This window comes from Accipiter gentilis, chromosome 1 (assembly GCF_929443795.1).
Source record: "Accipiter gentilis chromosome 1, bAccGen1.1, whole genome shotgun sequence".
NCBI lineage: Eukaryota > Metazoa > Chordata > Aves > Accipitriformes > Accipitridae > Astur > Astur gentilis.
The window spans coordinates 42,378,262-42,395,087 of NC_064880.1; the positions used below are offsets into that span (position 1 = coordinate 42,378,262).

Sequence of the window (16,826 nt, forward strand, 5' to 3'; positions counted from 1 at the left end):
AATTTATAATGCAATTAGCTGCAGAGAATTTGTCTCCGGAAACGCTGTGATGGCAGTACTGTCCTAAATCAGCATGATCAATGTGCACGGCCTTAACATTTCCCCACACAAACTTATTGTCTGTCTCATTTTAATAAATAGATGATTAGGTTCCTCGGCACTAGAAATTGGTTGATATTTTGAAGAAGGGAAATTAGGCAGCAGTGAATTTTAGAGACGTACACACACACACATGCATGCACTGCAGGAGAAGAGGCACGCAGTTAAATCTCTCTGGGTGGGCTCCCGTGCCGTTTTACTCAGAGCTTTAACCCTTGATCTCGTCCTGCAAATCTTTGCTGTGACAGTACAGAGATGGCCAACAACTTTCCCTTCAGAAGATATTCCAACAACGCTATATAGGTTATGCTGTCACGGTCAGAGCCTCCTGACAACTTGAACTCACTGGAGCGTGTGTGGGATGAAAACAGCCTGCTGCACCCATAGGTGTTCCCACCAATATTTACCAGTCCCGACAGGAAAGGCTAAGAGTCGTCACCACCGCACAACTACAGTCAATCACAAAAACCAACACAGACCAGACCCTTGCTCACAGCCCAACTCCTACGAGTGCCTCTTCACCTCAGCCACCTCTGAGCCAAGTTGCCGATATGACGGTGGCCAAGAAGTGTTTGCTGAAGACAATGCCCTGTAAGTCCTCTTAGAAAGGACAATCCTTCGGTGCTTTTGCAGGGACTTGTCTGTGTCTGCAGTAACTAAGCTGACTAAAGCAGCACCGCGAGCCCTAGAGCTCAGGCTGCCCTCAGTAGAGGTTTCAGAGAAGGAGGAGAGACTTGCCTTTGCTGCCTGAGCCAATCTGCACTACCATCCTGCACCCTGCAGGGAGATGTGTCAGTCATCTGAGCACCCGTGAGACCTTACTGATGACACTTTTCCTGATACTCAAACTGTATTTTCCCCTTCTTGCTGTCTGCTCCCTCCCATATCAAACACTAATGCCTCCCTTTGCTCAGTAAGCAGGATCAGAAAGAACCAAAAGCCTGATCAACATTTACTGCTGGAACACCACTTGCTGCAAAATCTCTGTGCCATACACATTATGTATTTCAAACACTGAGGGAAACATATTTCAGGCCGTCATTTTGGTCCTACACTGCCTTGAGAAGAAAGAAGCTTCTGATACTTGTGCAAGCGTGATATTCCCCATAAAAGGAGAGGCTATAACCTGAGATAATATGAAAACCTGTGGGCTATGCTTAGAAAAAGTGCTCCATTCAACTAATAACTAGAAGCTCAACATGCATCAATCAAATACTTTTACCTGCTTCCTCCCTTCCAGTATGAGCCATGCCATGCCATGGCATATTTGATATAATTTGTTTCTTCTGGTCTGTTCACCACTAACCTCAATTCAAGAACCTGTTAGCAGGAGGTAAGCCACTAGCACACACTAACCCAACCGAGTGGATCACTCAAAAGCAGGCACAACTTCAAATGGTTTCTTTAAAAGACCCTTTATTATGTTGTGTTGGCATATGATTAATATATGCAAGGAATTCTCTGACCCAGGAGCTCTGCTTTGTCAAGCAGGGATGTTTTCAGATAGACTAAGATGGATATCGTTTTAAGGGAATGTGAAACAGCAGCAGCTTTCTCCATTTTATGTGATCTGTCAACTAATCAAAAGGTCCAATCTTGTTGCCAGTGAATTGCATGTCTATGCCAAGCACAACAGAATCCTGCGTATTTCAATATTTACAGAAATATATAAACAATTTGTTATCACTCTTGCTATTGTATCAGCAATTAGTTAGAACTGGAAGAGTCTGAGGGGAAACTTTACAGATATTCCCCCTTGTGTGCTGCTCTGCCCCCTGGTATTCAGACCGGGGGCAAAATACTGACATGCACTCACAGGCTGTTGTTTCTCCCAAGGTAGAGCCAAGTGTTGGGTGTGTTAAACATGACTGTATTGTGCCATATGCATACATTTAACTTTGTTCAGCTTTCTCCACTGGTATTTTTAGCCTAAGTCATCATTCAGATTTTCCATTTGTTACTTTTTCTCCAGCAATGCCTTGCCATGACTCCCCCAAATTCTGCCTCTGCTCCAAATCATTAAGTCATAATCCACTGACCTATTTGCTTACATTCTCCCAGATGTATCAAAACATCTTCATGCGTAACAGTATGGGACTTTCAGTACTACTCCCATCCTACAGCTGCATGCATAAACTGTATAAACATTTCTTACACACATAAACAGATTAAATGTTTCAATTTTCAATCAACAGTCATGAAAATTTCAAAACTTGATTTAAAAAGATTAACATCTCCCCACCCCCAATTAAAAGGAATTCCTATAATTTTTGAGAAGTTAAAGTGAAAAGGGTGCTTCTAAAAGCATCTGATACACATACAACTAATACCAAAATAAGGACCATAAAGTAGTTCCCACAGGATGACATGCAATGGCAAGATTTCCTTAATCTTCTCATGCAGAAAGCACTCAGCTTTCTGAAGCTCAGCATTCTCTTTGAGCTCCAGGTCGTCTTTTCTGTTCTGGGGGTGGTGTGGGGGAAGAGTCAGCAAGTTTCCCAAGAGTTTTGTAGGTTAATCTTCACCAGCTACGCAGCACCGCAGTCGCTGGGAAGTCAGTGAGCAAGGACAATTTCCCCCAACCTCACAGTTCTCCACTATTTCTCTGCTGACAGGTGTCATTTCAGTTCTTCCACCTCCCACCCGTGACACTTTCCTCTTTAAAAAGGTAAAAAGAAGAAAGAAAAAGTTGAGTGATGTTCCCAGGCAGCTTCAAACCACTCTGTCTAGCATTTATGGTTAAATTATCACCACTTCAATCTCTGAAGAGGCTGAAAAACAAAGCACGCACCTTTCCAATGGGCATGACTCATCAGAGATGTGTCACCTGTGCCAGGCCTGCATAGTTGCAGGATTCCATCTTTCAAGTTTGCCTGTAATGTTGAATGTCCCAGTGTACTACAAAGAAAAACTTCCCCTTTCCTTCATCACAAACTGAGCACGGGCACTAACGGACTAAGGGTAACAACTCCAATCACTGCTACCCCTGGTCATCCACTGTGGACACAGGTGAAGGTCAAAAATCAGGGTCCAGGTAGCAGATGGCAACTTTGGAGTCAATCTATTCCTCTTAGCAGTATCCAAATGAAGCCCATGTGCACCCTGCATCCTGCCTCTGCAGAAATCGAGGACAACATTCCCATTGAACTCCGTTACACAATTAGCCCTAAAAGAATTGAGGTAGCCTTTCCAATTTTCCTTGGAACGGCATCCAACAGACTTCCTGTGGCAACAGTGGGATGGCCATTACTCCCCCTCACTCCCAGGAAAATGGAGGGATAAGGGAATTGTGCAATGATGTAATGAAGCCAAGATCCAACATTGAGGTTCTTTTGTGCTTCTTTTAAGTAATTTGCTTCTTGCAGTGAAATCAGATTGAGCAAAACGCCTTTTCGATGCAGATCAGCTGTTTTACGGAGCTAGCCATGCCTTCTTGTTAAAGGATGTTACTTTTTGCCTTCTAGGAACATTAACCAAATGACTTAGGGTTGTGGAAATATATTAATATTATGAAATATTTCCCACAGTTTGTACATCTCTGAAAGTACTAAGGCAAAGATCTCAGAATTATAATTAACCAGTAAGTTTGGAAATAATTAGCATAATAATTACATTTCAACAAAATAAACCTTACAACTAAAATAACTTCTTTTGGCAATAATTGACACCAAGAAAATAAATGACGTCTGGCCCACCCACATGCTCCCTTTCTTCTGATCAACTGGATGCCATAACACTGCTGTGCCTCTTGAGCTATGCATTACAAATGTCCCTGGAAAGACGGAAAGTTGCCAGAAAGACCTTATGAGACCCATGTATTTACTGCAAGCCAAGAGTGATTTTTAAGACTTTAACGATTCTTCTTTCCAATCTTTCTTAAAAATTTGCTTAGTGTCTTAACACTAAACAATCTCACCTGATGCTTTTATAAAATCTCTTGAGCTCTGCCTATACTGAAGTCAAAGGTAGCAGTGGCCAGGGTTTATTTATTGAGTTTTTTCTGCTTAATTCAATAAGGCTGTTTGCAGGATTTACAGTGAAGTGTAGATGTACAGATGAAGAACCTATTTTCTATATAAGAAGGTTTTTCCTCTTGAAGAGAGATACAAAAAATCCCACTGGGATACTAAACTTATGATTGCATGTTCTTTTTGGATGGAAGCTTACCATATTTTTAGACTGGAAATTCTTTGTTCACTGTTACTGGTAAATAAATTAAACAACCCCCAAATGATGGCAGCATCTGTAGATGTGCTCAGGTTGACAATGGAACTAACATTCAATTATAAGAAAATGAATAGCTACAGTTTTCTATAGCTGTTTGAAAATAGCTATTTTATCCTTATACTTAAGAGGGAGTAAGGTTATATTACTGCCATTTTAAACTTATAAAAACCTTCAGAGTTGGCAACATAAAGGACCATTGTCAGAAAGATGCTTTGGCACAACTCTGACTTTAAGCACATAAGTAAGGTGACAAAACAAACTGTATGTAATAGTAAGGCAAACTGAATTGAGTCCCTGCTTAGAGCTAAATCCAGGTTTAAGTATTTTTCAGAACTGGAAGTGAAGTCCAAGGAGTTGATGGAAATCTTCCCACCGGCGAGTGCAGGTGTCTAGCCTAATGCTTGCTATTTATCCCTGGCTTGCCAGTAATTTGATGGTGGCAACACCATGACGAGGCGTCCAGACACAAAAAAGGAATTCAGTGCTGCCCCAAGCTGCTTCCCAATATAGCTGGTGCACAGGATATAGCAGACATGATCTCAGCTGCGTGGGAAGGTGTAAACTGTCTCCTTGCTGCACTACTATGCCTTGGTGTATGGCCTTCCTGCATCCCGCATGTATACAATAGTGTTACTACAGAGGCTCATCAGTTGAGCTACAGGACCTGCCCTTCTGCATGCTCTAGTACTCAGACTAACTCACCAGAGGTATAAACACTGCCTTCTAAAACTAACTTTAATAGTTCAAATTGGGTGCAGATGATCATCTAGAGCAACTTGGCTACACCAGCCTTCAGCTGATGGTAACTAATAAGGCCACAATGACTGGCTGTAGGTCTGTCCAGGAAAGGCAGTTCTCACTGCTTCATTGCAATTATACTGGAGCAAGCAGCCTTGAGTTTTCAGATGGTCTCAGAGCTGCTTATTCTGCTGAATTACCAACACAAGTCATGCAGCCAGGTGCCAGCCCACAGCGCTACATTTAGACTAAGAATTGCAAAGGTGTAACTGCAGTGGTGAAAAAAAAAAGTAGTAAAAATAGAAATAAAAGTGAAAACTGGGCCTAATTTGCCATCTGCTAACTCCATTCAGTCTCTTATAGTCTGCTTTCCAAATATCTCCCACCCTCTGAATAGCTGCTTTTTGATTATTTTCCTCAAGACTGCTTTGTTTTCTCCCCATGTTGCATCTCACCTTGTTATTTCCTCTCTACATTTATAACCTCCTCAGGTCATTTTCCATTATGTCTATACCAGTGGCTGGTTTTTTGACACACCTCCCAATTTAGTATCTTCTGCTAGTTTAATTAACACACTGACTGCACCCTCTCCAAGGTCATTAATGAAGGTATTAAATAAAGCCAAACCTTACATTACTGCTTGCAGTGTCCCAAACAACTCCTCCCCATAGCCCTGTACGTTCCCATTAACGATTGCCCGATGTTCACAGTCCATTAGCCACGTTTCAATCTCTACAGCAGCATTCCTGTCCAAGCCAATTTCTATTTACACATCACAAGATTATTTAAGACACCAATACTATCCTCTTTTCTTTAGGCACATGGACCAGTAAAGCTACGTTTTTAACCAGCTGGGAATCTGCCCTTATGCAGCTTGTGCTTTCTCTTCATTCTCTAATGCTGAAACTCTGTGCAAAAAGTGATAGTGTTTGATTTCTTCCTGCTCAGCATTAGGTCCCGGCTCAGCTGTCAGTTCAGCCCAACCACCTTTCATTTCATCAGGGTATGTGACATGTTGCCTTTCAAATATTAATTCAAATTTGCCTGCGTATTAACACTGACACAGATTTGTTTCAATGAGTTTCCATTGCTGTAAATGAAAGTACAGTTGAGTCAATCCCATTTGTTTCTCCTGGTTTCACTCTCTAGTATGGCCCCGACTCTGCCAAGTCTTAAAGACCAAGCAGGATTTAACACCCTGTCGATATGCTCTGTTAAACGAGGAAGGTCCAGGTGTACTCTATCGATTGCGGGCCTGTATGCTTACAGATATTTTGTCTTACCCCCAAATCCAACTGGCATTTCCCACACAGACTTACTGGAGTTATTTGTGTGACTTTAGTGCATTGGACTTCACTAGCTTAACAGTGACTCAATTAGCTGGGAGGAAATTGGCCTGCTTTCTTACAAACGCTTTTGTATTACCTTTGCATTTCATGGCACTGGGGGTTTGCCCAAGATCCGTGATATTTATAAAGGTAATTGGAGTTGTTCATTAGCTGGTTCTCACAGACTCTGGGATACGGTCCATCTAGATTCCTTCATCCACAGATTTTCAGTTCTTTATTCACATGCTTTGTGCCAAACCTCAGGACGATGTTAGAGCTGACTTAATGAGGATTCCCCCAGCTATAGGGGAATGCAGGCAGAGCTACTCCTGCTTACACTACGCCAAACCTATCGTGCATATATAAATGATGCAGCAGGGAAAAGTGGCAATGGATGTAGTGTTGCTGCAGCCTGTGCAGCCTGTGCCGTGGCAGCAGCCAGCACATCCTGAGCAGCCCTGAGCTCTCAGTTGCTCTTCAGGACAGGGCGGTCATGGTTCAGGAAAGAACAGCTCAGGTATTTCGGCCTCTCTCAGAGCTGCCAAACACATTCTGGACATTGAGCTCTAGTTCTGAATACTGACACAGCTATCTTTATTTTGTAAGCATGCAGCTCCGTTTCTTTATAATTCTACCTAAAAAGCTGTTATTTGCTGGTGGAGCTATTCCAGAAAAGTAGCGAGGCAGCTCCCCTCCAAGCGTACCACAAAGGTTGTATGTTTTGTCTAATATTATCCTCTCCCTTTACTTTAGCTCCCTGCCTCTTCCACGGCTTTCTCTAAACTCTTCTGCAAAGACATAATTAATTCCTCCTGCACATCTTGGCGGCACTGAGGATTTCCCAGTTTGGCTAATATGCCTAACACTGCCAGAGAGAGCTTCACGGAGACAAGGAGGGAAGAACCACTTCTACCACCTGGACAAAGGGAGAACCCTTAACTTGAAGCAAATGAGTCTAGGGTATAATTGAAACAGCCCTCTTCTGACCAGTAGAGGGAAGTCATGTAAATACACAACAGTCAGTGCAGTGTGATTTTGTTATTCCCATTCCCACAGTTCTTCTTCATGTAATTCTCCTTCTTCTAGCACAGGTGGGTGGGTGGGGGCAGATACATGTCAACCTCAGAGAAATTAGGAAAGGCAAAAATTGCAAGAAAAAAGGTAATATCAATTATTAGATCAATTAGTGTAGCTGGAAAAATCAGATAAACTTTTGAACAGATCTGTCTGTCTTCAGGTCTGAAATAGCAGCTCACATGTTCAAAAATCTGCCCGCTTTTTCCAGCTATACTCATTGATCTAATTAAAACCAAAACAGAACAAAACTTGTCTGCCTACAAACCTGTCTTGCCTGCATCCATAGATTATCACAGCTGCAGTAATACAACCCCAAAGAAAGGCTAGTGTGAGCATCCATGATGACTAGCCTAGCCTGTAAGAAGGCAGATCATGGACCATATCCCTGACCTGGGTGTAGAGGAGATACGCCTGGCCATACGAGGAGGAGGAGACAAGGTTGAGTCAATAAAGAAAAACATGACAGGATGAATATGAAGCATTTACGCCCAGCGACACTTAAAATTTCTCAATATGGCTTAAAGAAGAAAACAAAAAGTCACCCCAAAAGCTAGACTCTCTCAAAATGGTGGGGAGGAGGAACAATGTGGATTCCCACCCCATGGTGAGCAGCAACAGCCCTGCGAAGTAATGAAGGGTTTGTATGAAAAGCGGATGGAGCGGGGACCAATTCCCATTTGGGAACCATTGCGAGCAGCTGGTTAGCATCCCAGAGGGAGCAGGAGCAAGGAAACATTCAGACCTGAACTGGCAGTTTCCCCTATGCTTAAATAATGTATCTATGAGAGGGAGATATCTGTGACTTGCACACAGCAACCCGCCGAGCCACTGCTGCCATGGGGTGAGGACACCTCCAAGAGATGCACATCTCTCTACAGGCACAATCCTCCTAGGACAGCCACACCTCCAGGCATGCTTGACTGCTCAATTTGACTTGACCCACTGATATAAAGGGGAGAAAAGACACTAATAGATTTTGACTGAGACGCACCACTTAATCCTTTTTTCCCCATCAGTAAGCTCTCTTGCTTTCCCTTCCTAGCAGGCATTATGTAAATTGAGAGTCCCCTGAAGAGACATTTGCAACTGCAGGATCATACAAGAAAGGGCACAATGCTCCTTTGCCGATACAACCCCCTGCCCCTACTATTCTTTTTCAAATAATGCTATACTCATGGTAAGTACTAAAAATATGTACTCTACCATTCAAGCACTTAATGCTCTTAAATGCCACTTTGTTCAGGGGAAATCGTCTTTGTTAAACATGAAATTCACTGGGAGCAAAATTTATGTTTCAAATCTGATTTACTATATTTTTATATACATATATATATATGTATTTATTTTTTCCAGCTGATTACGTCAGCTAAATCCCTCTCTAAAATGCCATACAGCTAAAGCAAATACCTAAGGGATGCTGTTGAGAACTTATTGATGATGTTGGGTATCATCAACTGCTGGCTTATGTCTGAACCTTACAGCCACTTTCTGGGACTCGAATGATGCACAGTGAAAGGGTCATCAGGAAAAGAAAAAAGTTTATATCACAGTGCTATCAGTGTATGTGCTGTGATCACTACAAACAAATGGGTTAGCCAATTTTAGTTGAAGTAGCAAGATATCAAATCAAGCGATAGGACACTGAAGCCCTAAGTTCTCCATGGCAGAGAGAAACAAACATCCTCAGAGACAAAGGCTGACTTAGACAAACATTCCTCTAGGGCACTTGACAGTAGTTAAAGCTCATTTAAACTTGAACCACTGGCTGTCTCCCTACTACAAAAAAGGTATGATTTTCAGCAGTAATTAAAATGACCATCACCAAGAGAGAGACATTTAAAATCCACACAGGGATCCATTTTCCTTTACCCTGAGCTTCATTTCTTTTTGCAATGTTGAAAGCCACACCAAACACCCAGCCTGTTGTTTTATTCAGAAGGATTCTTCTTCCGAAGACAGAATTGGTTTCTGTTTCACAGCCATCCACGTTGGTATTTTATTGCCTTAAATTATTTGGGATTAGTAATGAAGTGTGGATCATGGTGTCCGGAGTCCTTCACAAGGGGTGTCTTCTCTGCACTGTTATTTGATTCTCAACAGCATTGTTCTCACTTTATTAAAAATATTCATTGCAGCTTCTAATTTATACAGTCAAAAGTGACCTACTGACTATTCCCCCCATTTTCTGTTAGCTGCATTTATATTTGCTGTATAATTTTGCACAAGTGCAGGACTCTCTGTCCTACTAAAGTTAATGTTTATTGTTCTGATGTCCTCCTAGAAACTTCAGGTATCAGGTGATACATCAAATATTTCGTTTCCCTCTTTCATTGCAATATCCGGCAATCTCACTCAGCTCTCACTTCATCTTCCCCAACAATAAATTTGCTCACTGACATAAATGACCGTTTTGCTTGAGCACGACTTCAGTGCTTGGCCCTTAGCTTCTACGAGAGCAGCAGTGATGCCCCGAGCGGATGCAATGCTCAGGTGCTTCCTCAGCTTATTTGAGGCATCACTACAGCAAGAGTTTGAGTGCGTGACTCATGACTAAAGCTGTGTTTAAGGAAGGAAGGACAGAGGGAGGTCTGTCCAGCACAATCGAGAAGAAAATCTGCAGAATCATCATCATAACCATTCTGCAAACTTACATTTCTCACTAATCCCATCTGGCCTGATCCAAAGGCCATTGGATTTTGGATTTGGACCAAGGTGCAGACGTCTTTGTCTGTCCAAATCGCGCATAGAATAAAATGTTGGCTCTCTTTATTGGTGGAGGATTTAGCAATAGGAAGAAGTTCAGTCCAAGCCCTTTCTCTATGTGTGGCTGTTCCAAGAGCTCCTAATTCACAAGGACTCAACCTTGACCTCGACATCCTCCCATTTCTACTGCAGGATCATCTGGCTTTCCATCAGCATGACTCTAATAAGTAACTCACACGAGTAAGTCACTGAGAAGCTGAAGTAAGATGTTAAAAAAGAGGATCTCTCTCTGCTTTGATAGCCAGCTATTAACTAATCGGCGTGGCAGTACTGGGAAGGTTGTAGGTGGTTCTGTAACCCATCATGCCAAAATGTGAAAAGCAGATAATTTTTATTTCATTATGCTCTTGTTCTGCACAGTCTTCAATATTGTCAGAGTGCTGTATGAACTTTAACCAATTAATTAAACATGAACTGCTTATTAGGTGACCCAAAAGGTCTCTCCCCTACAATCTGTGAATAACAAATCAAAATCAACGTGCTGCTGGTAAATGTATATGCATGAAATCTTTTAAGACATCATGGCTGAAATAGCTAATAATAAACCTCACAGCGTTTTTGAGAAAGCAAAACAGGAAGGGAAAAGAAGCCAGCAAAAATAAAACACTCTTCTGCAGAACACTGCCTAGGCAAGTTAGCATCAGCTAAATGATCAATAGGTCACCATTGTGTATGATATTTACATCTGATCTGCATTACTGCATGGCTGTGCTGAAATGTCCAACAAGGCTCATATCAGCTAGCACTTCCTTCATTAAAATCTGCCTTCATATAAAATTCACCTTGATTTATGAGTTTGTATTCATTGCTGTACATTTGAATGTAATACTGCCAAACTTTCTACTGTGTTCACCTGCTGGTTGGAGAGCAGAGATATTTCAAGATGAAAACAAACTAAAGACGGTTGCAGAAGGCTTATTATTATCAAAGAATGGAAAATAATAGACTTGTGCATATGCTCAGCCTTCTGCTACCATCATGTCACTGTCTATTATCATTTTCCGTTACTGAAAAGTAGTCTACACACCATGTATCTCCTTAATCATGGATTTATTCACTATTTCACACACACACACACACACACACAAACCTACAATGATTCTTTTGCTTTCATCACTTAAAAAATGTTTGGGGCAGTTTCCTTGGTACCTGCTGAATAGAAACTTGCTTGGGTTTAGAATCTGGAATTTCAGGTGTTTTCACTTTCTTTCATACCTACACATGTTCAATTCACATGGGCCCATATCCAAGCTCAGACCAACCTTCATCTTCCAGAAGGTGAATTTTAGCTCCTCCATCGTTTGCATGCTAATTGTGTAGCATCACAATAAGACCACACATGCTCCTTGAAGGCGTGAAAAACTCCCTCCTGACCCTTAGAAAAATCTGCCAGTTATTCCTAAATTTAAAGCTGGCTAATAACAAGTTCTGTAAGTAATTACACAGCACAGAGCACACAGAGCCTTTCTCTTACTGCACTAATGCTACATTCTTCAATGGAACACTGAGGGGTGGCAAATTTGTAGTATTAAATGAGACATTTTCAGGCAAGAGTTTAAGAGAGGAGGGACAATAGAGAAGACAAACATAAGGAAATATTCAACAGGAATAGAGAAAAGGGGCTTCACTTGATAAGCAGATTTTACCCTTTCTGTAAATCTCTTTGCCTCATTCACCACACTGAAAGAGTATGACTTTGAGTTCTTCTTAGCAAGTAGCCCCTTGCTCCTAAACATTTTGTTTTGGTCTGTCCAATGACTGCAGATTTATTCGCTTGAACTCCTTCACTTCCTAACATTCTATAAATAAGCCCCATCTGGTCTATCTCTCCTTGTGTTCAAGTCCCTTCTCCCCCCAGCCTACCTCATACAGTTCCAGTTAGCTAATGCCTTCTTTTAAATAAACTAGACTTTTCAAAACTTGATCTAATGCTTAGGCTCTTTTCGTCCCTCGAAAGAAGACTCTAACAGCTGCTCACTGTTACTACACACTAGATCAAGCATCCAGAGATGGATCTATCAAAGAGGTCAACTCCCTCCTGATACTACATTAACTAATCTGCTGCTATTTTAAACTCTGCTTAGCTTTGTTATTACTTCTACTCCACTGCACCACTCAGCATAGACATATTGCATTTCATAATCCATTTACCCAATTGATCAAGATCATTCTGCGAACAACTTCATCCTTCTAAATTTTGACCATTCTTCCTATTTTAGCATCATCTGATAATACATGATAACACAATACAAAGCATGAAGAAAATGTTAACGCACAGCCTGTAATTATCTGCTTTTGGCCACAAAAATAAATGTGTCTCTTTTCTTCATTGTTTGCTAGGTAAGAAACAAGGGGATGCTCTTGCTTATCTCTTTATTCCTGCAAGCTTTTCTCATCTGGGTCTTTCTATAGACTTTGCCACAACTGTTCGCATAACTGAAAGGATTACTCCCACAGTTTGAAGCTTCCAGGATCAGGTCCGAGTTCTTTACCTGTCTTAATAATTTATTACCTAACCCCTATATGCAGAGTGTGTAGAATAATACATCCTGTGAAACTTTGTTAAAAGCCTCTGAAAATCCCAATATGTCTGCTGCTTCCCTCCTATCTAGATCAATATTTATTTAATTTAAAAAAGGAATCCAATTTGCTTGACATGATTTACTTTCCACAAATCCATGCTGACTTGCATTATGATGCTGCACCCTTATGAAACTGTATGCAACTGTAGCCTTATGCTGCTAGGAAATATATTTTTGAGACTGCATTTATAGGCAGCGGGATCTTCTGAGGGGCTGCAATGCCCAACACAAGGAATTCAGCACATGCTTATTACCAAACTGGTCTGTTATTTCCCAGCTCAAACGTTTTTCCTTTAAAACACCAAAACATCGACTCTTTTCAAATTATTAGATGCAAGCTCTTAGTTCTGATGTGCATTCACATTGCAAATCATGGCCATGTATCAGGAATCGTCCTGTGCCCAGCATTATAAAATCCCTTTGTAGAAACAGTCCCCAACACCCAGGGAGTTTAGACTACGGCAACGGTCCCACCATTGATCTTACTGTTGGGCTCAGTCAGAAGCCAGGCCACATCAGCAGAAACAGACAACCAAAATGTCAACAGCACATAGCTATACAAAGGAACAAGCAGCTGCAGCGTTTCCTTCTGTTTTGTGTTCATGTCCCAGATGATGCTCCACACTGTTCAAGTGACTTGAGGCAGGCTGCTCCTCCCGTGGTGACATGAAGCCCCTTCACCCATCCCACTGCTCACTTCTCTGATCCCACACTTCACCTGGAGACTGATGCTCAAATACAACAATGCGCTACCATCTCAGTGTATTGTCTCTTGCACCCTTTGTCCTATCTGCTCAGATAATGGGTAGTGTTCTCTTTAGCAAGCAGACATGCCAACAGAGCACGCCACTTCAACACTCATCTTCTCCTAAGGCTTCAGCTCCCAATTCTGCTGCTATCATTGAATTCTGCGTGGCTGCCTGGGGTAAGTTCTGTCCAGCACTGGTAGAGGGGGCAGAACCCTCTCTGCTTTCTCATTCTTTCCAATTTGGTAGTTCCCAAAGCATTTCCAGAAGCATTTTGCCAGCTATTTTTCTAATGAAGTTTCCATTTTTATTCTTCCTCCCCTCCGTTTCCTCTTACCACACACTAACAATGCACTGAACTGAGCTCTTACTGATTTCTTGGAGGACAATATGTATACATACAATAGTCAGAATGGGCTGGAGTATCTTGGTATGTACTTGCCAGACTGGCATTCATCAGGACTGTGAAACAGAACAAAATCCCATTGCAGTAATGGGACTTTTAAACCCCTTGTGACAGTACAGCTACATGCCCCTTCAACCCCACGTGTAATGCCAACAGCTGGGCAGAGAAACACAAACCTACCCAATTCCAACCATGACATAAATACAGAATTTGTTCAGGTAGTATCAAGCTGTTTGTGGTATTTCTCATCAAGTACCCTACCTTGAACTCCATAGGGGTGTACTTCTCATTCTTCGGGGTTGTGTTGCCCTTGTAATGGAGATGGTTGGGAGTGGTTGGGTGGATAACAGTCGACTCCTGGGACTGCCTCTGACAGCGCTGGCAGTACACGTAAATCACAAATGTTAAGAGGCTAGAGCCGAAGAAACAGGAGACTCCAGTGGCAATCAGATGGATGAGACTAAAACCTGCAAGGGAAATGACAAGAGATGCTATTTTTAAAGAACAGCCTTTTTCCCTCCCCTGACAAGACCACAGGTGCAAGTCAGAGCTATGACATCTCGGGATCAACGTTAATAAGCTGTTGAAGCCACAGTCTTACGTTCTAACATTAACTGACATAATCTCCCTGCAAGTCGGTCTCCCCACTGCAGCTCTGCCTTGTGCAGTTTAACAGGTTTATGCATTGTTTTCTCAAAGCTCCCTCCCTGTCTCTCCTCTCTCCCCTCTATTGATATTGAAACTAAACATTATGTTAAGCTGACAGCTAAAGAAATGAGCCGTACAAACAATGCACATTAATGGATTCCAAAGCATGTGCATGTCATGGAAATAAGGGGATAAAAATGCTCAGCATTTCTCTGAAGGGAAAGGAAGGGAGGCGAAAGCCCTTTTTGTCGGCTGCCCAAAATGCCTATGGGACTGTGTGTGGGGTGGGGGAGATACACATTCCTCCCCCGTGTAATCCAAGTGTGCTCAGCATTCTGGTTTATTCACAGGGTGGCATTGCCTTGGCCATGTCTGTACTACCTCCGAGGTGTATTTGTACCGCTAACAGTGAAATAGAGGTCCTCAGGGGAATGGAAAGATAACGTGGACAAAGGAAATGGGGGAACTGCTTGAAAAACACTTCTTTGTTGGCTTTCTCCACAAACTGCAAAGATAGGAAGGCAGTTGCAGGCATGTGCCAGCGGGATAGCTACAGTGCAAATATTTCAGACAGAAAAATCTTGGACTATAAAAGCCTCCTACAGAGATCTCTCTGCATGGGATTGCAGCAGCACCCTCCAAGCACAGCGCTGACCTCTGGAAGGAGCTGTAGTTGTGCATCCCACGCGCCGTGCGGTACCTAACTCGTAACTCTGGCCAGCGGGGGGAAGACAAAGTCAAACAGTACTCCTCATTCCTCTCTCACCTCAGAGAGTCTCAAATCCCATGGTAAAACCAACCACCAACAGATCTCCACTGACAACAGAACAAACAGTAGCGACCTTTACAGCCACCACATTAACGAACCACCAGAGGCAATCATGGGTGGCAAAACTTTATGACCCTGCTGTCTCTTGCTATGCGCCGGGAGGAATCTACAGAGAAAGAATCAGTGAGGATGACTCTAAATGCTGCTGCCTTTCCTCTGCCTTTGCTCTGTCATCTTTCAAACAGGAATAACAGGGGCCCTAGTGCCTGGGGGGGAGGCCCTGACTGCTGGCCCCCCAGGGAAGCTGTCCCAGGGGACAGCCACATCGGCTTGGTGGCGACTGCAGCGGTAAAATTCCTGTAATACTTAAAAAGCCAATTCATTTGGACAGACTGCTGTGTTGACTTGACCGTGTGCAGAGAAATGGAAGGGACTACTTGGAGAGCGGCTTTAAATGGGCTTCATTCTTAGTCTGATCACGGTGTGCATTTTTTTGGTGCCATCTTACATTTTAACTGATATGCTTTTCAAATAGAGAATTCTGCCCATTAGTCTACAGCTCTCCTCTAATCTTTAGTTAGAAAATATCCCCCTGAGTTTAAAAAGAACAAACCCAATAGAGTTCTGCAGCAAAGTAATGCACTTCAATCATAATTACAGTAAGGAACATATAGAATTTATTAGAATGATGAGCTACATTTATTTTTTAAACCACACTATAAAATTCTAGTGCAAGATTACCACTTTCTATTGTGTTTTGGATGATGGTCCAAAAAACCAGCAGAAAGATGATAATTTCCTACTAAATGTTACAAGACTTTTCCAAAAAGACATTTCCTTTCTAAAAACCTCTGTCTGCTTTACATCACTCATGAGAGCTAAAACTCAGTAACGCCACATGACACTCTGCCACATTCTCCTTCTGCCCAGCTTTGTTTATACTGCAGTGAATATTTCATTTAACTGCTACATTTGCAAGTCAGTACAGTAGGAAATCCTTTCTAAAACATAAAGCTCTCTTACATTTCACTCTCACCTTTGAAAGACCCATCTGATTTTTCCGGTGACTTTTAGCCATATCTTAGGGAAAAACCCAAATTATTTTGTTTGCAGCATGTGAGTCCCCAGGGGGGAAGCTTTCTGGTGCATCACTTTGAAAATATAGATTTTCTGAGATGCATCAACAGAATTTCTATTGATTGGCTTCTTCACCAAATATTGTAGAACACTAAGTAATAAATAATATTAGCTATGGTAAACCATAGATTGCAACAGCAAATACAATGGTGGTGGTAAAAGAAGGAAATGTGGATACAGTGCATAACTGTAGAGTGCAAGCCATAGCAAGGAGTCCTGGAACTGACACAGATACGTTGCACCCTCTGAGGGAGAAGGAGTGATGCAGAAAGCCAACTGTTACATTGCAGGTGCTGAAATCTTAAT

At 42.1% G+C, this 16,826-nt stretch overlaps 1 protein-coding gene across 2 annotated transcripts in view; it reads right to left on the minus strand.

The window, feature by feature from the left end:
• Window positions 1–16,826, minus strand: part of SEMA5B (semaphorin 5B) — a 281,599-nt gene that overhangs the window by 9,363 nt on the left and 255,410 nt on the right. For both annotated transcript variants that reach the window (XM_049804042.1, XM_049804051.1), the window contains exon 23: window positions 14,228–14,433. In XM_049804042.1, coding sequence (XP_049659999.1) covers window positions 14,228–14,433 — 206 coding nt within the window. The remainder of the gene's footprint in view (window positions 1–14,227; window positions 14,434–16,826) is intronic.